A 22395-nucleotide genomic window follows, 5' to 3' on the forward strand; every position below is an offset into this window, starting at 1 on the left:
ATATGTGGTATTCACACATGTACTACAGTATTTTATGAAAAACTTTCTGATACTTAAAACTAATTATCTCAATGATATACAGATAATCTGACATTTATTTATTTATTTATTGTCAGTTGTGGGACTTGAACTCTGGATCTGGGCACTGTCCCTCAGTTCTTCAGCTCAAGGTGAGCACTCTACCACTTTCAGTTTTCTGGTGGTTTACTGGAGATAAGAATTTCACGGACTTTCCTGCCCGGGCTAGCTTGAACCATGATCCTCAGATCTCAGCCTCCTGAGTAGTTAGGATTACAGGCGTGAGCCACCAGCGCCCAGCTTGACCTAATTTATTTATAGGAACTTTTTTATTAGAAGAAAATATTGTAAATAACCTAATATCAAGTTTAGAGCGTGAGGGTGGGGGGGCAGGAACGAGTACAAAGAGGATGAAGGAACTTGCTGAGCTGCTGGAAATGCCCTATATCTGGATTGTGGTTAGCCTTCCATGATCAATTCATTTGCAAAACTCAGAGTTGTACATAATAAGTATGCATCATTCTATGCAAAAATTCTTAATACTTTTGATCTGGAATTTTTAACCATCATCTGCCAATGAAAACTGAATCAATGAAGAACATTTATTTTTTTAAAAAAAAGAAAACAGATTAATGGTGGGAAAATTTTAATTTGGAGAAACAGAATCGGGGAAATGTGATCTACCTGCCACATGGTTCTCAATGAGTTGCTTTGGGGCATCTCCTAGTGAAGGCCATAGATGAAACAGTTCTCTAGTAAGTTTGGATTCCAATTAAGGGAATTTAAGTTTGCTTTAACCTACTGCCAAGATCATGCTTCTTAGGAGGTCCTTTACAAACATGCTAGCTCACAATAATTTCTATTTATTTATTTTTGCCCCAAAGGCTATAGGAGCAAATACCTTTCTAGTTTGGGAATGATGACATTTTTAAAAAATTAATAAAAATAAAAGTAAAAGTACATGGCATTTGTTAAAGGGTAATAAAATAACTCCAGTCAATTGGCTAGTTCTACACTAGTAGATGTCTTTAAATAGTAATGAAATCATTGTTTTGAAAAAAAATCCATCATTATTAAAAAAAAAAAAAAAAAAGTCGCCTCAGCCTCCACCAAAAATTAGATTTGTAAGTTGCTGGTCATTCCTATAATTAAATCTATGTCAGAAATTTGCAAGAAAAATGGTCTGTGTGACTAATGCATTTACTTGCTACACAAGTCCTGTCAGATAGCATGCAGAATTAGGCTGCAAAAATAGAAGAGGCAAAGATTCTATACACTTCTATTAAGTAACAAGCCCATTTCTAATGTGCAGTGACTATGCTTCAGATGAGACTTTGTTTTAAATACAAGTCCAAAATGTAGTGGTCACAGGGCTTTCCTACCTCGAGCAAGCCATTAGCCATGTGCCATGATTTAACTACACACACACACACACACACACACACACACACACACACACACACACACACGCACACACTCTCTCTCTCTCTCTCTCTCTCTCTCTCTCTCTCTAACACACCAAATGTTTTTCTGGACACACATCCTATAGAAAAGATTGTAGTAATACAAATAGCATCTTCAGATGGCCAAACTCCAGGATTCTAGGAATTTGTACAATGCTCTCCCTAAATGGTAAGCTTTTGTTGTTCTGTCCTTCATTTTCCTTTCCTGTACTGGGGTTTGAACTCAGGGCCTGGGTGCTGTCCTTTAGCTTTTATGCACACAGCTGGTGTGTTACCAACTGAACCACAGCTCTATTTCTGGTTTGTTTGCTTGTTTTAGTTAACTGGAGGTAAGAGATTCATGAACATTTCTGCTCAGGTTGGGTTTAAACTGTGATCTTAGATCTCAACCTGCTGAATAGCTAGGATTACAGGTATAAGCCACCAGCTCTGTGCTTGAAAATCATTCTTGACAGTATGAAGAGATTTGGAAAATACACAAGAGACTCATAGTCATTTTGCCCATTCCTTGTTCAAATGTATTCACAAAGTTTATTTTCCTTGTAATTGTCTCTACGTCAGAAATTATTAAGTTTATGTTGCCAAGAATTGTTCCTAGTTGCCTAACAGTCACTGGGAAATGAACTTTTATTATTTATCAAGATTTCCATGGGACATTAGGAGTTACCAAAAATTTTTAAATGGGCTCGAAAATTTAAGAAGAAAAACTTTAATTTTTTAACCTTTTAAACTTAAACTGTAATTCTTTAAAGATATTTAAATTCAGCCTCCAAATAAAAAAATGCTAAGGTTCTAAAAAAATCATGTAGTCTAAATTAATTTTGGAGAATTTTGTTCAATACAGTTGAATCTGTTGAAATAAAGAAAATTTCAACTGGGATTTTTCAAAAGGTTGCCAATATCTACCAAAAAACGAGCTATACTTCTAATCAGGAAATAATATAGAAAATGAATGAATCTGAAATGCATTAATTTTACATAGACACATATATAAATAAATTGTGATATTATCTTAGTTATTCAGGATGCATTTAGCTATCAACATTTATTAAAACTTCAAGAAGGAAATCTCAAATCACCAATGTACTACAATTAATGTAAGCTAACCAATTTAAATGTGAAGAGGATAATGACATTAACTTTTAACTTAAAGCCTTCCTCTGTAGTATGATTTTTAAATATTCTCTTCGTTTGGAATTTATTTAAATTGAATTTATCTATCATTACCAGTCCAGCTACATGTTTTTAAAGTTTTCTGCAACAATAGTGGCGCTGTGGCTCAAGCGGTAGAGCGCTCACCTTGAGCTGAATCCCCCCAAGCCCAGAGTTCAAGCCCCACAACCGACAAAAAAATTAAAAAATAATAAAGTTTTCTGCAACAATTAGTTCTTAAAATAGCTGAGTTTTAATTAGGCTTGGGACATTATTCATCTAGCTATAAATATGTACAGTTCATAGTTGGTGAAGCCATATACCTGAACATCAGTAAAAATGCTCTCAGAGTTCTTCGTCCAAAAGAACCTTTCATCTCTAACAAAACCTTCCATTTACAGTTTTACAGTAATCTGGAACAAGTGCCCTTTTTGTATTATGTAGATACAAAAAGAATGGTCACTCATAGAGAATAAGCACTGAATCAGCATACTTTAGTTGCTAAGCCTGAATCAGATGTAACCATTTTTTTTTCCTTTAATGGATGTCCACAGTTACATATTAAAAAAAAAAACAACAACAAAAAAAAACAAAACCCTACAGAGCTTGGACTAACTAGATCTAGACTTTAGCTGAACGTTGACTCTCCCACATCATATAAGCATTTGCAATAGGTTGTCTCAATTAATCTTCATCACAGTTCTATAGTTTAGAGACTATCATTACTCTATTTCTTATTCACAATGGCTATCTTGTTAGAATGACATTTAATAAAGGATTGAAACCCAGATACTCCGACTCCAAAAAAACTATACTATGACACATAGCTAGAAACATTAAGAATACATTTTATTTATCCTTATGTTCTTCAATTTAAAGATTCATGCCTCAGGAATAACAAAATCAAGATTTGTAATTTAGAATTTCCCTTCTGTAAAAGAAGGCCTTGTCTAATTCAAACTCAACCACAACTGCTCCCAAGCTTTCATACCATCTCACTCCGCTGAGATTATTTATTCTTCCTTCAAACACTTCAAGACAGTTCCATCTCTTCTTCTGTAGTAACAGAAATCTTGTTTCTAGCTCTGGCAAATATCAACATTTCCTAATCTTTTCAGTGGCTACATGTGATCATCTGACTACATTCTATATCGGTGTAAGTGTGCTCCTGGAATTCCAAAAATGAGACTTTACAAAAAAAACAGGTTTAGCTTTTAGGGAGTGCTTCTATTCTTCCCCCAATACTTTGCTATCTAAATGTTTTGCTGGAGTTCCAGCAGCTATCTTGGACCAGGAGGCTAACTTGAGGAAGAGAGCTGGATTCTATGGATGGTAGCAAAAGAGACAGAAATCTCTGCCCATTCGAGATCATCAAGTCACTACACACTTAGGCAGCCTCCATTTGGATTGTCTATAACGGAGAAATAAACTTTTTTTCTTGTATAAGTGACTATTACTTGTGTGTGTGGCGCGGGGGGGGGGGGGGGGAGTCTGTTATAGAATCTGAATCTAATTCTTAATGGTACAGTTCAGAGCCAAAGATAATTCATAACCCAACAGTTGTGGTATCAATGTTGAAAAGGAAAGATCAGAAATAGAAATTGTTTTTACATCACTGGGGCAAAACATGTTTGATCGGAGCAAAACATGCCTGGTCACAGTTTTCATTCCTAAACCCTCTGGTAATTTTCAACTCTAGGGAAGAACAAAGGCGGTGAGGGGAGAACTGGAAAGGGAAATGGGAAAGGATACCTGTGCCCCTCTGTCACCGTTCATGCTGTTCCTCTCTGGTCCCTACTGCTGCCTAAGCCCTTCATGCACCAGGGCCCAGCTCAGAAGTCCCTTCTGTCAGATCAGGGGATTTGTGGTGGATACGATCACCCTAGAAGAGAGTTTGTTAATGTTGCCTTCTATTTCTCCTGCTGTAGGTCACTTCCATGGACCAGTGGGACTACCTCCCATTTCTCTGTACCCTTCAGAGCAACTATAAAACTATGTGAGGCAGGAGGTTAGTGAGTACTTTCGATTGATTAACTGAACTAAGGAAAACCAGAAAGGAAAAGAGAGCAGAAGACAAAACAGGAGAATGTACAATTAAGAAGGGGAGGTGGCAGGGAGGGAGTGTGGGAAAAAAAACAAGGGAGGGGGTAACAATGTTCGATAAGAAATGTACTCATTACCTTACTGTGTAACGTTAACTGCTCTGTATATCACCTTTACAATAAAATTAAATTTTTAAAAAAGGGGGAGGCACCAAAAAATGTGGAAGAACCCCTAGATTGGACTAGGGGTATACATCCGTGACAGAGCACTTGACTAGCACCTGACTAGCAAAGGACTAGTTCCAGCCCCAGCGACCTCTGGGCCTGCTAGGCAAAGATCATGAGAGTCTTTAACAATCAGAACAAATTCAAACTCCCGTCAGTGAGGCAGTTCTCCAATGAAGAAGAGCTTGTATTTTGTTTCAGTCTCTTGGATAATTACCTCAGTTTTGTTTTCTCAGTTACCACCGGTATTTTCAAGAGTAAGAGACTCAACTGAAGAAGTCATGCTTTGTAGTATTTACATATGATTCCAAACTGTATAAAGCACTGACTTCTAGCAGAATCATATGTTATAGACTTGAGTCTGTTAAACTATTAGGGCAATTTAAGAATAATCCTGGAACTTGTGACACAGTGACTGAACAAAGTATTAAGAATCTAAACTAAGTAACCTGAGAAGTTATTTTAAAATAGATTTTAATGCTTCTCTTCTAAACCAAAAAGAAAAAAAATCACAGCCTCTTTAAACCCAGGACATACTCTAGCCATATATTTTACAGGAAGCTACATCATTAAAAGTCCTATAAGGCAACAACCATGAAAAGCTGTGTAGCACTTGGCAGAATTAACACTGAGTAATGGTGTGTTTAAAGCCTTAACTACAATTAAGTACATATAATACAGTAATAAGGGGCAATATAAAGAACATTTTAAGCACACATAATTGATATTTTATGTATACATAAACAAGTTTGTACCCCACTGGCTTTATTCTCATCCATAAATCACTAAATTACATATCACTTAATGAGTTACATGTCAAAAAATATAATATTCTAATAAAATATACGCATTATCCTGCCCATGTAATTGTAACCCCTCTGTACAGTATGTTCACAAAAAAAACTAAATTAAAAAAATATTCTAATATTTTCATGAATTTAGCCAACTTTTAGGATAAAAACAATATTAATAGGAAAGAGTTCCTTTCTCACTCAAAACACAAATCATGATTTGTGATATCATATCTATATAAAAGTGATGATTAAAAACTAACATCCTTATATTGGTTCTGCTTTTAAAGGATGAACTGCTTTTAAATCTGTTTACATATAATTTATAATGGAAACTTCTAAAAACACGGCGTTTTCTTGCAAATTACTCATTAATTATTCTTAGAGCAATGTTGTGTTTTGTTGTTTATTTTTTTTCTAAAGAACTCTTACTGGTATAAAAGTAGCTTCTCTGACAGTGAATTGTACAAAATAAATGACATGTCAACATGAACATTAGGTGCCCTTTGTGGACATCTGGGTCAGGTTACCTTTTCAAATCCTTAGTCCCATGATACAAAATAATAATAATCTAAAAGACCTCATTAAAGGATCAATATATTGACAAAACCTCTATAAGGAGACGCATAGTGTTTTAATTGATTGTTCGAATCCATTAAATGGAATATTAAACCCAAGCCTCTAAACTATATAAGAGAACATTTGAACATTTGCTGTACTCATTAGCCAGTTTCCCAAAAGATGTGATTCCAGACACATGAAAAGATTCAGAAACTTTTACATTTAACCAAAGAGTTAAAAAAAAAAAAAAAGCAAGAACTTTTATAAACTCTTGCATTCAAATATCACAACGAAAGTTAGAATGGACAAAGGTAAATGATCGTTACTTACCAAAAAACTTCCAAAGGCTGAATTAAATATCGCAGCTGCCTAGAGAGAAAATAAATGGAGGAAAAACTCACTGAAAGTAAATAAGCAAAGGAAGAGCAAAGGTTCTCATTCTCCCTTCCCCCACTATCCAAAAACCTTGAAACACCAGCCTTACAGAGAAAAGTTAGTCACTGTTTTACAGAAATTGCCAGTGGCCTGGAGTTTACTAGAATAGATGAGGTGCAGCCTAGGAATTCATAAATAACAGGTCTCCCGTGCAGGCAGAAGGCTTTGCCAAGAGGTTCTGTCTGACAGGCCCCAAAGAATCATCACCAACAGTAAATCAAAACCTTGTTGGTATTGATTTTGCTGCTAGACCTAGAACAATCAGAGGTTGATTTATTCACCAAAAAAAAAATTCATATGATTGAGAGAAAGAAAAAGAGAATTGCCAGACAACATGAATTGCTCCCCATCAGCGAGCATAAGTTCTGGGAACTCTAATCAGGTGAGATCGGTGGTTCCCATACAACATGCCTTAGCAATCTAACCAAGCAGTTAGGATCAGAAGACCTATCGCCATACCAGTGCTTCTAAGGTAGAAGCCAGCAAGTGCAGCTTCCATCTGATACTCAAAAATGAAATAAAATAATAAAAGGAATATTTGACTTTGTGCTTACCTAACTATTGATGAAAACACATAGCAGATGTACTACAGCTGTGAACTTTAAATCAATCACCACATTCCATGACCGCCACAGTCCTGACAGCTTCTCATAGTACCCAAAAACAGAGAAAAAAAATGTACCACATCCAATTTGATGAAAGAAATGAGAAGGAGAAGAACAAAAAGAGAAGAAAGAAACGCCAAAAGCAGGAGTAGAGAACCCATATTTCCATCTTCAGCAAATCCAGAGCAGAATTAAATTAGTCGTTCACATGAGAAGCCATGCTGTGGTAGTAAGGAGGATGTCAGTTTCGCAAGTTTGAATAAAGTCCAAGCCAGGCTAAGAGCTGTAGCAGAACAGCCTTCTGCTCAGAAGAGGATGTAGTAATGAGAGTGAATGGGTAATGAGATCCCTGGCTCCAGAGAGCTTGGCTCTCCTCTTCCAGTTCATCATTAATTCAAAGCTCTGATAATTTCATTAGATTTCTCCTTTGCTGGCCCTATCAATAAAAGATGGCACTGGACCACAGCTCCTGTGTGGCATAAACACAAGCACAGGCGCAGACCAGGGAAACCTTTGCTTTCCAACAGGGACGATGGCATCTGGTGTTCTGTGTGGTACTGGGAAAGGTGGGAGAAAAGGACTCAGCTAAATAAAACATTACGGATGACAACTGTAAACTATAGCAACATATTTAATACATCTTCCTGGAATGTCATAGTGGATGCTTTTAGGAAAGTTGTATGTGAGGGGGAGGGGGAATGAAAGGGCAGAACTACTAAATGAGCTGTGGAGAGATCAACAGGGATGCCTGTCTTTCTTCCTTTAAAAAAAAATGCACTTTCTTCCCAACAGTCTTTATAGGTCTCTACTTTGTGCTCAAAATGGATACATTCTTCTTTTTAGTAGAGGAATGAGGCCTTCGCCTCTGAGCTACTCCCCTCCAAATTCATTGCCTTTGGTGCATCTCACAAACATATACTAATAGATACAGAAGTCAAAGAAAAGTTATCTATTAACTGCTACTCCTGAAGGCAAATGGCCACACCTGCACTCTGTCCTGTTCCTTCCCTTAGTCCAACTCTAAGTACTGTCTTTTATGGGAGTGGACTGTCCCTCTGCACCTCCCGACACAGTGCAGGTTCTGGTAGTGAGAGAGTTTACTTTCGGTACCAAAGACGCTGCAGGTCAACTCATGCTTGTTTCCCAAGAGTGGTGGCGGGTTGGAATTCTCTCAGCTCAATTCTGTCCTCTCATGCAGCAGACAGACAGTTTTTGGTGAAATGGATGATTATGATTCTGAGTGAATTCTGAATTGACAGAGAATCAAGGCCCTTGATTTGACAGCAGCAAACTAACCCCATTATTTATTTGGAGATACTGAACAAGTTTAATAATAATGTATCAGTTTCTTCATAACCTACTTGATAAAAAGGTAATAAAACAAAATAGCCGAAAGTGGGCGCTGGTGGCTCAGGCCTGTTATCCTAGCTACTAAGGAGGCTGAGATCTGAGTATCTCAGCTGAAAGCCAGACCAGGCAGGAAAGTCCATGAGACTCTTATCTCCATTTAACTCCAGAAAACTGGAAGTGGAGCTATGACTAACTCAAGTAATAGAGCTCTATCCTTGAGTGAAAAAAGTCAAGGACCACACCCATGCCCTGAGATCAACACCCAAGACTGGGGGGAAAAAAACATAGCTGGGCATAGGTGACTCAGGCCTGTAGTCTTTGCTACTCAGGAGGTTGAGATCTGAGGACTGTGGTTTAAAGCCAGACTAAGTAAGAAAAGTCTGTGAAACTCTTATCCAATAATTAACCACCACAAAGCCAGAGGTAGAGCTGTGGCTTAACTGATAGGGTAGTAGACTTGAGAGCAAAAAAGTTCAGGGACAGGTACTCAGGCTCTGTGCTTAAGTCCAGGACCAGCATGCACACACACACACAAGATTTTCAAAAGTAAAGAAAGTTAAACAAGTCAAAACTGTAAACACAGTAAAAGCAACTATTTCTATTGCTGAATGGCTCAAAATAGTATGAAGTTCTTCTTCATTGAGGCATAAAACCCACACCACCCTGTAGTTCTGGTGTACTGCGCCTGTGCTGTATTCTAGAGTTAAATAAATAAGCCTTGTCCCTTTTTAAGGTGCATTTCAAATACATGAACACGGCGGTATCTTACCCGCATCTTCTCTTAAGACATTAGATAAAAAAAAGAAAATCCTAATCCTGGTCTTATTCCTTTCCTTATATGTCTAGTAAATAAAAAATAAAATTCAGCATTTATGCCAAGCATGAATGATTGATGGCAAGTTAATTTATGAAACTCTGGGCTTTTGGCTGTTGACTACTCTGATTCCCAGTCAAAGTGCATGGAAATGTTTATCAAAATGATAAACTGGGATATTTATGGTTGTCTTAGAATTTCTAATGATGTTCAAAGCTAAGAAAAAGGGTGACAAAATACCAGTGGAATAACTCAAGACTGATACAAAGGATGCTGAAGCTGGGCCACTGTATCCTTCACCTGAAGGGTTCTTTAAAAAAAAAAAAAAAAAGATCCTGGCATTCTTCAGCTCTGAGTGGCAGTCAGGGACAGGTACTTGCTTCCTGACACAGACCACATTACAACAGACCACATTGCTAGGGTAAAGAGAGAGGGTGGGAATTAGACAAAATATTCAATTCTATAAAGGGGAAAATTCTAACATTTCCATATAAACCAACCCCTGCCAAAAGAAAACAAATGCCTTGGGGACTGTCTTTGTACTTGACTCATTCTGAAAGACTGGGCCTATAATGAGATTCCAGCAGAAACAGGCAGAAGGAATGGGTGGAGGGAGGTGTATAGATGTACTCTTAGAAGAACCCTGTCCCGAAACTGTCCAGCAGAGAGTGTTTGCCACCACTTGAGATAAGACACTTAACCTAAGAAAAGAGTTATTTTGGCTCAGGTTCCAGAGCCTTCAGTTGGCTTTGGTGCTTTGGGGCCTGTAGCAAGGCAAAAACATCATGGCAGAAAGCACACGGGAGACTCCACTACCCAGCTGCCCAGTGCTCATGTCAGTGTGGCTAGGACCCAAAGAGAAAGGAGGTATGCAAGCAAATGCCAGACTTCTCTTTCAGGTCAGTTTGATGCCCAAGACAAAACTCAGATACAACCACACCTACTGAAGAGAAGCTTGCTGTCAAAGAGAGAAAATGAAATTTGACACTTAGAGGTGTCAAATTCTCACCTAGAGGTGAGAAAGGAGAAGTAACTGGCCTGACCAAGATACATTAAAGGAAACAACCAAACAAAAAATAATGCATAGATGAAAGACCTGGGTGAGCCGGGCGCCGGTGGCTCATGTCTGTAATCCTAGCTACTCAGGAGGCTGAGATCTGTGGATCATGGTTCAAAGCCAGCCCGGGCAGTAAAGTCCATGAGACTCTGATCTCCAATAAACCACTAGAAAACTGGAAGTGGTGTTGTGGCTCAAGTGGCAGAACACTCACCTTGAGCTGAAGAGTTGATGGACAGCGCCCAGGCCCAGAGTTTAAGCCCCACAAATGACAAAAAAAAAAAAAAAAAAGAAAGAAAGAAAGAAAGAAAGAAAAGAAAAAGACCTGGGTGAGCAAGACAAACCTTACAACTTCCAGAAAAACAGATGGAGCCACCTTCAGGCTTTCAGGAAAGAAAGTCATTTTTCAAATAAGACGATACCAAAAGTTCACATGAGGAAGGAAAATCTGAGGGTTACTCTGGCCAATGAGGGATAAATGAAGGTAAGGTGACTTGGGGGTTAGTTTCTCTTACTGCCCCCATTTCTTGTTCCTGCCTAGAGCAATGCAAACTAGTCTGCATCTGTAAAGCAAGGCACAGACAGCCACTCCAACATCACTGATAAATGCCAGCATCACCAACCTCCAGGCACCTCAGTATAAGAGAAATAAGCCCTTGATTGTTCATGCCACTTGTAGTTTGCTTTTCTATTACTTGAAGCCTAACTGGCACAATCATGTTCCTGAAAGGAGAGAAAACAATCAAAGACTAGCCAGGCAGATTGCACAAGCCCTGGTGCTTCTTCTCAGATAGACATTTGAGTAAGCATACTAAGTTTTATTTTGTGCAGTCTCTGTCTCCCACTGCCTATCCATCACTGCAAAATAAGACAGAGAAAACAGACGATTGGTCATGAAGATTAGAAACCAGAGATACATGGCTTTACCCTTGACCACATTCCACAAGTATGTGAATTCAGCCTCTGATCAAGCAAATCTGATTCACAGGAAAATTTAGCTTTAATATTTATTTCCTCTGTAAGCATAAGTTCATTCTGGAAAACACATAAAGGTGAAAGTAACAGGGTTGAATAAAGGTGAAAGTAACAGTGTTGAATTCCCATCCTCGGCCTCCATGCATTCAAAATGGGACAAACCACTTGTAAATAAAAAGGTCATTTTAGAGCCCAATACAAAGGTTTTAAAAAAGAAGAAAAGTTATCTGTTTTGCAACCTATACTTATTTATATTAACAATTTAATAGCTGGTTTTACCCATTCACTACTTAACCACCAGTTTTCATCCCATACATCTCACAGTGAGTTACACACTTGCATATTACAACGAAGTATTATTGAATTAGACAATAGAAAGAGAAATCTAAAGGATAGTCATTAAAATGTGAGTTTAGGCACTGAGCTCATCACAAAAGAAGGAAATGTCATTTGATCTCATTAATGTATTTCACTGGACTTTTTTAAGCAGTGATGACTGGAAAAGTATAGTATTGCTTTTGAAACCATTACTGACCATGTCTTTTCAACAAAGAAATATATATATATGCAGACTATGGTACTTTCAACATGGCATTCACCAATTTAAAGAAAGACTAAACTTCAAGGCAATTTAATTTTTTGTAAAAACATAACAGGGATTAACAGAATTATAAATATATAAGTATATATAATATTTTATACATCTTCCATTTAAAATGTTTGATATTCCTGCTGCTTTTCTGAGAACAGTTACATTCCTTGCCGATTTTTCCAAGTCCATTTCATGATACCACAGTGGAAAGAAAACTATTTAATATCTTTAATCTTGGGGTGAATGGGGTTGCTATTGTTGTCTGCAACTATTCATCTCAATTCAGACAAGGAAAAAGATATATATTCAAGTTACTGTTTCTGGGTGCTAAATTGAATCAGGTGTCCTCTCCTCTTAAGAAAATTAAGTTGCTTTTGTGCAAGAGTGTTTTAATGAGAACAGAGCCGGCCGACAGTGATAAATGGCAAATGACGCCGCAGAGAGCACGTAAGCAGGACAATATGTGCATGTTACAGTCTTACAGCCTATTTTTCACTGACTATTCTGAATGACTTCGCTGTTTCTTAAGGGGCCTATTAATCTCAAATTTAGTTATTACACAACGTTTATTTGAACATATATTCTGTGGATGATGACAGTTAATAAAGGAAATCTTGCACAAGCTGTATTTTTACATATTGTTCCAACGGCAGCTCCCACTCTTCTGATGCTCTTGATGGAATAACCGACATTGTGCTGAAGCCTTTTGGGTTTTTTTTTTTTTTTTGGAAAAAAAGGCACATATATTCAGATTCCTTTCTAAGCACATAGGGACTCTTAAATAACCGTTAAAATGCATACCAAAAAAAAAAAAATCCGAGCACAAAAATGGCACATCTTAACTATTCGACAAAAATCGTTTAATGTGGTCTAAGGCAAACCAGCCACCTTTTAACACTTTTAAAGCTCTGGTGCCTAATAGGTCATCTACATTTTCACTATCTGCACAGAGCAAGGGAGGGAAAACAAAATCAATTTTCTTGAGGTGCAAAAAGAATCAAATAACACGGTGGCTCTGCTTTTCTCTTTGGTGTACTTTTTGTGGGTTTTTTCCCCCATAAGAAGTATGTACTTGAAGTAGTAGAGAATCTGTATTTCTTATTTCTAGAAGTTCAGTAAGCTTAGAAGAATTACTTTTACACTTTCCTAAAAAAAAATATTATCAGTTCAAAATCAATCCATCCATTCAGACTGTGGCGCTGGTGCAAGGAGAAACTGTTACTTAAGGTGAAACTGTTTCACAGTAATAAAACCAATGGATATTAATAGGGGCTACTTAGACTACTACTTAGACAAGACTTTTAAATTCCCTTTGTCACTAAGATGAATAAAGACTGAACCACTCGCCTTTGATTTTGCCATTCTGAAATCCCAGTCTTCAAAGGCAGTCAATTTCAATGAAATTGGAATATTCAAGTGGAAGGGATGTTTAGATACTATGACAGTCTTTTTGTAATCAAGAAACGAAACTCCAGAGAGGTAAAAAGGTCTTTCCTAAGGTCATGTTGGATGTAGAAAAGCCAGGACAGACAGCATCTCCTCACAATGCCTGCACCCCGAGCCCCCTCTTTTATAGCCACATTTCTACTCCATATATTAAAACACATATTCATAGATACATAACAGAAAAATAAGCAGATATCCACATACTAATCTTGGCTGTTAGATTCTGAATATTTTTTTCTCTTCCTGTTTTCCCTTGATTTTCAAGGATTTTGCACTGATTCTATATCTTACAGGAAAAACGTCATACAGTAAGTGTTAGATATTGGAACTTGAGTCTCTCTTCAGTTTTTAGACAAACCTAGAGTAACATTGTACACAAAATTAGGTGCTCAATCAATGTCCCACAGAAAACTGAATGAATTCAGGACAATACCAGGAAGAAACTACCTAAAGAATCTTCACTACACAAGCATGGACAAATCACAGCAATAAACAGACGGTATAACTCAGGAAGATAATATCAAGTCTTAATATCAAGTGCACAGGTTTGATTTACGTATAGCCTTTTAAGTTCACGTAAATACCTTAGATGAAGCTGAACAAAACTTTGTACTTGGAATTACAATTATGCCAATTTCTTAATATTCCTATTTTTGCTCAATCTTTTTGAGTTTCCTATCTGTTCTGAAAAGGAATAAAGCAATATTCTTCTAATTATGCACTCACTCAACACAAATTTATTAGGCAAATTAGTAAACCAAGCCCTTGGAAGAGAAATACAAATAGCATGTAACAGGTTAGGACTAGAAGACAGACATCATACTAGCTTAACACAAGATCAATGACTGCTATCAAAGAAATACAGCAGCCTAGCAATTAGCTATTAAAATGTCTGTTAGAATTGGCATTTTCAGTATCTCTTTGTGAGACACAACTAGCACTTCTCGGATCAATTAATGGAAGTTCTGTTTAATGCCAACACAAGAACTAAGCTCTCAGCACACCAAGATAGCAATGGGCAAGAATCCCCCTAACACTTTGTTTAGAAGTGCATCCACAAAACAGAAGTGACAAGATCTGTCAAAGCATCTCATGTTTCTTACAGACTTTAGATTCTAACTACCTCACTCTTGTTATTTTTGCTCTTTTCCAGCCATTAGGTCTGGGAATCTCAGAGCTTCTTAAGAGGGCAGTGGATCAATCCCTCAGCAATAACTCTCTCATCAGCTTTTCATTAGCAATAAAATAGCTTTGCTACCATCTTCTGGGAAATAACTTACCGTACAGTCACAGCTCTGCAATGGATTTCTCCAGACCATCAAATCAAGGTATTTTTCTCAGAAAGGGTGACACTGACATTACTAACAATTAGTGCCTGTCCATCCCACTCCTCCTGTCTGCAGAATCTGAGGCTGCATAATTACTTTTAGAATTTTAGACTTAAAAATCTATGTGCTAGGTCACATTTGTCACTAGTAAATCCGTCCTTTCTCTGATTTGACTTTGCGTGTGAGATTGTTTAGTCATGCTAGGCCCCCTGAGAAATTTTAAAAAGAGCTGTGTTATTGGCATTACGAGTACTAAGCTAGTAAATGTTGAACAACTGGCTCTTGGGATGAGGCGGGAACAGAAGTTTGGGGTATCTTTGGTGTTTGGTGGAAATTCTCCCAACCCCTGCCAATTCCTAGCTATAAACTTGATATCACTGTCCATCAAGATGGAAAAGATGGTTCATTCCAAAAGTACAAGAAATTAGAAAAAGGAGTGAATTAAACACAAAATAAGCACAGGAAAGCAGAAACTACTGAATGAAAAACAGAATAATAGTAGACAAAAATAAATAAATAAATAAAATCAAAAGCTGGTTTTCTGGAAAATGAGTAGTAAAATGATACATTTCTAGAACAAGATTGGTGGAAATTTCCTGTAAAAGTTCATAGTTCTGTTTTTTGGTGGTGGTGGTTGTTGTTCATTGTGTGTATGCGTGTGTGCGTGGGCACATGCAAGTAGTGGGGCTAGAATTCAAGACCTCATGATCTTGATTAGCTTTTTTTTAATCTTGAGGCTGGTGTTCTACCACTTGGGCCACAGCTCTATTTCTGGCTTTTTGCTGATTAACTGGAGAGAGAGAAACTTTTCTACCTGGGCTAGCTTCAAACCTAGATCCTAGGCTAGGATTACAGGCATGAGCCACCAGCATGGGAAAAGCATTACTGCCACACAAAAACACACAGTAAAGCTGTTGGGCCTGTTAGCCATAGTTTGTTCATTCTTGCTCTCAGAATCAAAAGAAGCTGAAAGTCACCAATATTTGACAGGAACCATTCTAAAACTCTTCAGATATTTAAGAGACAAAAACATAAACAACACCGTAACCCAAAAGTTGACAACACAGATCAAGTGGACAAATTCCTAGTATAACACAAACTATCAAAGCTCTCTCAAAAAAAAAAAAAAAAAAGATTTAGCAAGCCCATTCCACACAAAGGATAGTCACTATATGGTTAAAAGCTTTTCCCCAAAGAAATATCCAGACCACATGGTGAATTCTACCTAATATTTAAAGAAGAAATAACATTAATTTCAGGAAAGCTTACCCAAAAACCACAAGAGGAAGAAAATTATGCCAAATCACCTAATGAAAGCATAATCCTGACACCTTAAAAAAAACCTGAAAACAATAATCTTTATGAATATAGGTAGGTATACAAAACTCCTTTGAGAATCTGAACTGATTGAACTTAGAAATATGTACCAATATTTGATGATTAAGTGAAGCTTATTCCAGAATGCAAAGCTGGCTTAAGATTTGAAAGTTCAACATGTTGAATTAAAACCTCTTTACAACTATTTAAAGATGATGATGATGATGATGATGATGATGATGATGATGATGATGACAATGATTTGAAAATCAAGGTAATCCAATTTATCAAGGGATTATATAAAGGAAAAAATACCACATATGCAGAAAAAGTATGTAACAAACTTCAACATATGTTCATGATTAAGAACTCAAAAACTAGAATTGATAAGAATTTCCTCTATCTGAGAAAAAACATCTTCATCAAAAATGAAAAATGAAAAACTAACTCTGTACTTAGTGGCCACGGCTGAATATACTCCTAAGTGAGGAGCAAAGCGAGGACGTCTATTGTCTCTGCTATGTCTAGCTAACCTTGGCGTTGTTTATTTCCAATTTTCATCATTAACTTCACATTTCAATCTTCACTGAAATTTCCTTACGCACACTTAGCCATGCAATGACTTAACTTTTGATTTGCAAAGGCATGTTTCTCATGTATGCCTCTGTCACTCAGATATGAAATATGAAATTTAAGTTGCCTTTCAAAAGTGGTAACCATAAGTATTAGCCAATCCTCTGCTATCTGGAAATCTAACATGCCATAATAAATCATTGTAAAGGTGAAACAACTCTTCCATTTTGCTATATAAGCCAACCTCTTCATAGTCCACCTCTATACTTCTAAATTCTGGACTTGGAGGTTGCCTGGACTACACTCTGCATAACTTATTTTATGCATTAATGAAATTGAAAATTCTCTTTGCTAAAAGTTAAAAAGGCAGAAATCAGATCACAGACCACCAGGACTGCATTTAGGAGAAGTACAAAGAAAAACAAAGGAATTTTTTGCCATGCTAGAGATGCTTTATATCTTGACTGTGGTTTTGCTTACATAAATATTTGTATTTTCCAAAACTAATCATACAATATAACTGAAAGGGTGAATTTTGAGGCCTATAAATTAAAATACTCTCTTGACTTTTTAACTACCAAACTGACTTTTTGAATCTGTAAAAAAAAAAATTTAAGCCAATAAAAAAATGTTACAAATATATGGCATCAAGGCTTATAGACATATTTTGGGGGAAGGTGGTATTGGGGCTTGTACTCAGGTCCTCTCATTCTTGCTTGGCATTTCCACTGATAGTTGCCACTCTACCACTTGAGCCACACCTGCACTTCTGGCTTTTTGCTGGCTAATTGGAGATAAGAGTCTTGTAGTTTTATCTATCCATGTTGGCTCCCAAGATCCTCACAACCCAGCTTTCCGAGTAACTAGGATTACAGTCATGAGTCACTAGCACCAGCAAGGCTTAAATTTTTTCATAGTTATTTGGTTTTCAGATTGACACCCAAAATTTCAGTAGTTGAGTGATAATCAAAAACCATAAGATTAAGTCTCTACCTATTATCTAAAACAAATTAAACATCAGGGTTCTTTCTCATTGTGGTTTGTAACAATTTCTGCAAGTCATTACTTTCAACAATAACAATGTGGATACATAAACACTCTCAGACCTCATCTGATATTCAAATGTATCCCAACCACTGAGGAATCAAAAACAGGTAAATCACTGTCCCTGGTTGGCCTGGCAAAAGCATAAAACCTTATTTGAAAAGCAAACCAAGAAAAGCAAAAAGAGTAAGTCTGTGTTAAGTGGTAGGGGGCCAGTCTAGTACATGCTAAGGCCCGGTGTCCAATAAAATAAAAAAATACTTTTTAAATAGAATAATTTTTAAATGAAGAACCTATGGAGATTGATGAAGACTTAATTTTGAAAAATTTTGATGGTGTCATAAAAATAACAGCTGCAGATGCAACGCTGAGTCATGCAGTCACCTCACGCTGATTCTCACTCCTGCATACCCATACTTAATTCATCAAGTCCAGAAACTAATAAACAGCTACCATCTGAATTTTGCTAAGTGAACGATAAAATAAGCTCATTTTCACAATTTAAAATTTCTTTTTTTAAAAAAATAAAAAAAGGTGTGTAATTAGCTCGGCACTGGTGGCTCATGCCTGTAATCCTAGCTACTCAGGAGGCTGAGATCTGAGCATCGAGGTTCAAAGCCAGTCTGGGCCCAAAAGCCCATGAGACTCTGATCTCCCATAAATCACTAGAAAACTGGAAGTGCCACTGTGGCTCAAGTGGTAGAGCGCTTGCGCTATGAGCTGAAGAGCTCAGGGACAGCGCCCAGGACCAGAGTTCAAGCCTCAGGACCAACAACAAAAAAGGTAAATAATTAAATATAGTTTTCAGTATTGTCTATGAAAAGTTTATTCTTTTTTAAAAGTTATTTGAGTTCACGTGAGCCTTCCTTTCTCCCTTTATCAGTTACCATCGAATACCTTGGATTTCCTCTTTAAAAAAACCTTTTGTTCTTCAAGCTTTTATAACAGGGTACAGAGTACAGCTATATTTTGCATGTGCTATCCAATTATGGCTGAGGTTTAAAAAGTAGTTCTAAAGTGTTATACTCAGCAAAACATGAATTTACATTTTCTACCCATAACAAAGTAATACAGAGGGCTGGGGGTAGCATTCAAGGGGAAGAGTGCTTGTCTAGCAAGCACAAGGCCTTCAGCTCAAACCCAGTGCCACCAAAAATAAATACAATAGAGCCAGGCACTGGTGGCTCACAACTGTAATCCTAGCTACTCAGGAGGCTGAGATCTGAGGGCTGTGATTTAAAGCCAGCCCGGGGAAGAAAAGTCTGTGAGCTTATTTCGAATTAACCACCAAAAAGCCAGAACTGGAGCCATGGCTCAAGTGGTAGAGTAGAGGCACAATAAATACATACAATAAATACAATAACAAAAAGAAAGCAATGCAAGAAGTACTAAAACATTGTCTCATTTTTTTTTAATTTTACAAGTAAGGATTGGACAGCAAACCAGGACAGGAGGTGACAGGACCACAGGACATCTGACCGCGGCTGCGCTGGAATTACAAGGCAGAGCTCCCAAACGAGCTTGTTTTCCGGACTATTAATCTTGATTTGACTATGTAGATAATATATACATATATATATATATATATATGAATATAAAAAAATATCCAGCATGGAAATCATATAGACACACAGAAAGGTAAAACACGAGTCAGCATGCAGTGAAGCACTAAATACCAGCTTCAGGTTTTCATGAAGGGTATCCTTCTGTTAGTGATAGAAGGTGTATTGGCTTAGTGGGCCGTGCACTAGTAATGGACTGCCCAGAGATGATTTAATAAAGAGGCCCCGCTGAACAGCGGTGGGTAAGCAGCTCTGACAACCTGAGGCTTTCTCCTGGCAAACATTTTCTATCTGGAAGTGACCTTCTCTTTCAACAACAACAAAAAAGAAAGGGCTGGGAAGATACTCCCAGAAGGTTTCACTCTAATAACACTAGCCCAACATTCTTATATAAGTTCACAATCAATAACAAGACTAAAAAGAAAAAATTCTTAAAAAGGGGCTACAGGTCTTGTCCCCAGGTCCTTCCGTAGACACCATTTGTTACATGGTTGGAGCCCTGGTTGAACAATGCATTTGGTGACAACAGGCCGTATGGCTTCTGGTTTCCGCAATGCAGAGAATGTTGCCCTCTGGATAAATTAGGACCAAGAGAAACGGAGGGAGGAGGAGAATAAAAGTGTTTATTAAGTTTCTGTATGCTATTATAAGGACCCCTATACTTTACAGCACCGGCCAGCTTGCACTGGGAGAATTACCAAATGAGCAAAAGATTTTTTTAAATAACAGTGTGGGTTGAGGAAGGGGAGTTCACACCCTTTCTCACCCTGCTGCTATGGGGTAAGTAAGTCTCGGTGTGTAAATGGGTTCTAATGTGACTACCAGTACCCTGACCATGCAGGCCCATTTCAAAGACATATCTAAGAAAACAGTCTGAATCTCACAAACTTTTTTATTTTGCATTTAAAGAATTATTAGCTACTTATTAAAACTTCGTATTTCAATCAGCTTTTCTACATAGGGAGTTTTCCTTTATTTTAAAATGGGTTTTATTAGTGTAAAGTGGCTGCACAAAGAGGTTACCATTTAACGTGTCAGTCTGTGAATACAATGCACCTGGATCAATGTCACCTCTTTGGATGGTCTCCCCATCTCTCCTACTCATCCCAATTTACCTGGTTTCATTTTTGCATATGTACATTGAATATTATGACTGCCTTTGCCCACCCTCTTGTCTACTACTTCTTTATTTTTTGGACTGGGCACTTCCCCTGAGTTTTTAGTGTTCTACACTTGAGACACAGCTCCACTTATGAACATCGGAACTTTTTGTTGTTGTTGTTGGTCATGGGCTTGAACTCTGGGTCTGGGCACTGTCCCTCATCTCTTCAGTTCAAGCCTAGCACTCTACAACTTGAGCCACGGCGCTACTTCCCGTTTTCTGAGTGGTTTATTGGAGATATCAGTCTCACTGACTTTCCTGCCTTTGAACCACGATCCTCGGATCTCAGCCTCCTAAGTAGTAGGAGGACAGGCATGAGCCACCTGCACCCAGCCTGATAAAGGTTTAATAAATAAAATAAGTAAGTAGTGCTGTGGCTCAAGTGGCAGAGTGCTCGCCTTGAGCTGAAGAGCACAGGGACAGCACCCAAGACCAGAGTTCAAGCCCCACGACCAACAAAAATAAAAATAAAAAAGATAAAATAAGTAACTCAAACTCTCTTTTGTCTTGCCCCTTGCCCTCCCCCTCCCTTCCTTCTCTTTCTCTGAACACAGTTCAGAAGTTCAACAGTTTCTCTCCCTCTTTTCCTCGTTCTTTTCTCCTCTCTTTCTCCCTTTCTTCCTCTCTTCCTGCCTCCAGAAAGTCTGTGCCACCTTCATGCTGTGACTCATTCAAAACAGGTATATGATGTCAGTATTTCTCACTCACACACACATAGGAAAAACTTTAAATGATTTAAAAGTGAAAAATAGTATTTCTGCTCTCGATGTTATGTTTAGACTACTTTAAAACCAACCCCTGATTTCAAACTTATTCCTAGGAAAACTTAGGAACAAAACCAATACTTCTATAAGCACAGAAAGGTATTCTAGCAGCCTTTTTTTTTTTTAATCCAAATTCAAACAAACCCTTCATTCTCCAAATCACTGGTGCCCAAACCTTCTTAAAACCTTATGTCTCAGGCTGGGAAGGTGGCTCAGTGGTAGAGTGCTTGCCTTGCATGCATGAGGCTCTGGGTTCGATTCCCCAGCACCATATAAGCAAAAAGAAAAAGCCGGAAGTGGCACTGTGGCTCAAGTGGTAGAGCACTAGCCTTGAGCTGAAGAGCTGAGGGACAGCGCCCAGGCCCAGAGTTCAGGCCCCACAACCAGATCCAAAAACAAAAACAACAAAAAACAAAAACAAAAAACCTTATGTCTCAAGTTTTGGTATTCTTTCATATTAGAAAAAATAAGATAATCTGTTTTTCTTCAAAGCTATTCATTTCCACTTCTATAGCAAGGCCTTCACAGACACACAGATTAAACATGAAGTTACCTGTGTGCAAAGTTCCCATGTAATCTAGATATTCATAAAACACCCCCTTGACAAGGAGGTTGGAAGGAAGATTGAAGCCTCAGCTAACAGCTGGATGGAAGATTCTGTTCCCTCTTCTCCTCACTCCATCCTTCTCTGCAGTCCTTAAACACCTCGGCTTAACTGAAGACTTAATCAGACACCAAGTGAGTGAACATAGATCAAAAAACTGAAGTTGAATGCAAATGAGAAGGCTACTACTACTATAACCAACCCTCCTTCTCCAACTTAGCCCAAGAGCCAGACAGTTCGATTTTTCTAAGATGTCTTTAAACCTGCTTTTCCTTCACCTCTTCTATATTTCCTTTATTTTTCTCATCTTAAAATAGAAAGGGGTTTACTTTTTTCTTTTCAGAAAAAAAATGGAGTTGCTTTTGAAAAATGTATTCCCTGAACTATTTTCTTACATCTACTTTTGAATCCCCAACTCACTTAATTAAATTCTGTGTGAATTTAAATTGCAATTAAAATCTTTTGAGGGATTACATGTTCTAATCACAATTATGCAGCGAATATTTAAAACACAT

The 22395-nt window shown here is 37.7% G+C and overlaps 1 protein-coding gene across 3 annotated transcripts in view; it reads right to left on the reverse strand.

The window, feature by feature from the left end:
* Slc10a7 (solute carrier family 10 member 7) overlaps positions 1–22395 on the reverse strand; it is a 167965-nt gene that overhangs the window by 108088 nt on the left and 37482 nt on the right. For 2 of the 3 annotated variants that reach the window (XM_070022166.1, XM_070022165.1), the window contains exon 5: positions 6583–6621. The exons of the other annotated variant lie outside the window; for it this stretch is intronic. In XM_070022166.1, coding sequence (XP_069878267.1) covers positions 6583–6621 — 39 coding nt within the window. The remainder of the gene's footprint in view (positions 1–6582; positions 6622–22395) is intronic. 3 annotated transcript variants of the gene reach the window in all.

This window comes from Dipodomys merriami, unplaced genomic scaffold (genome assembly GCF_024711535.1).
Source record: "Dipodomys merriami isolate MVZ:Mamm:240054 unplaced genomic scaffold, mDipMer1.0.p SCAF_15, whole genome shotgun sequence".
NCBI lineage: Eukaryota > Metazoa > Chordata > Mammalia > Rodentia > Heteromyidae > Dipodomys > Dipodomys merriami.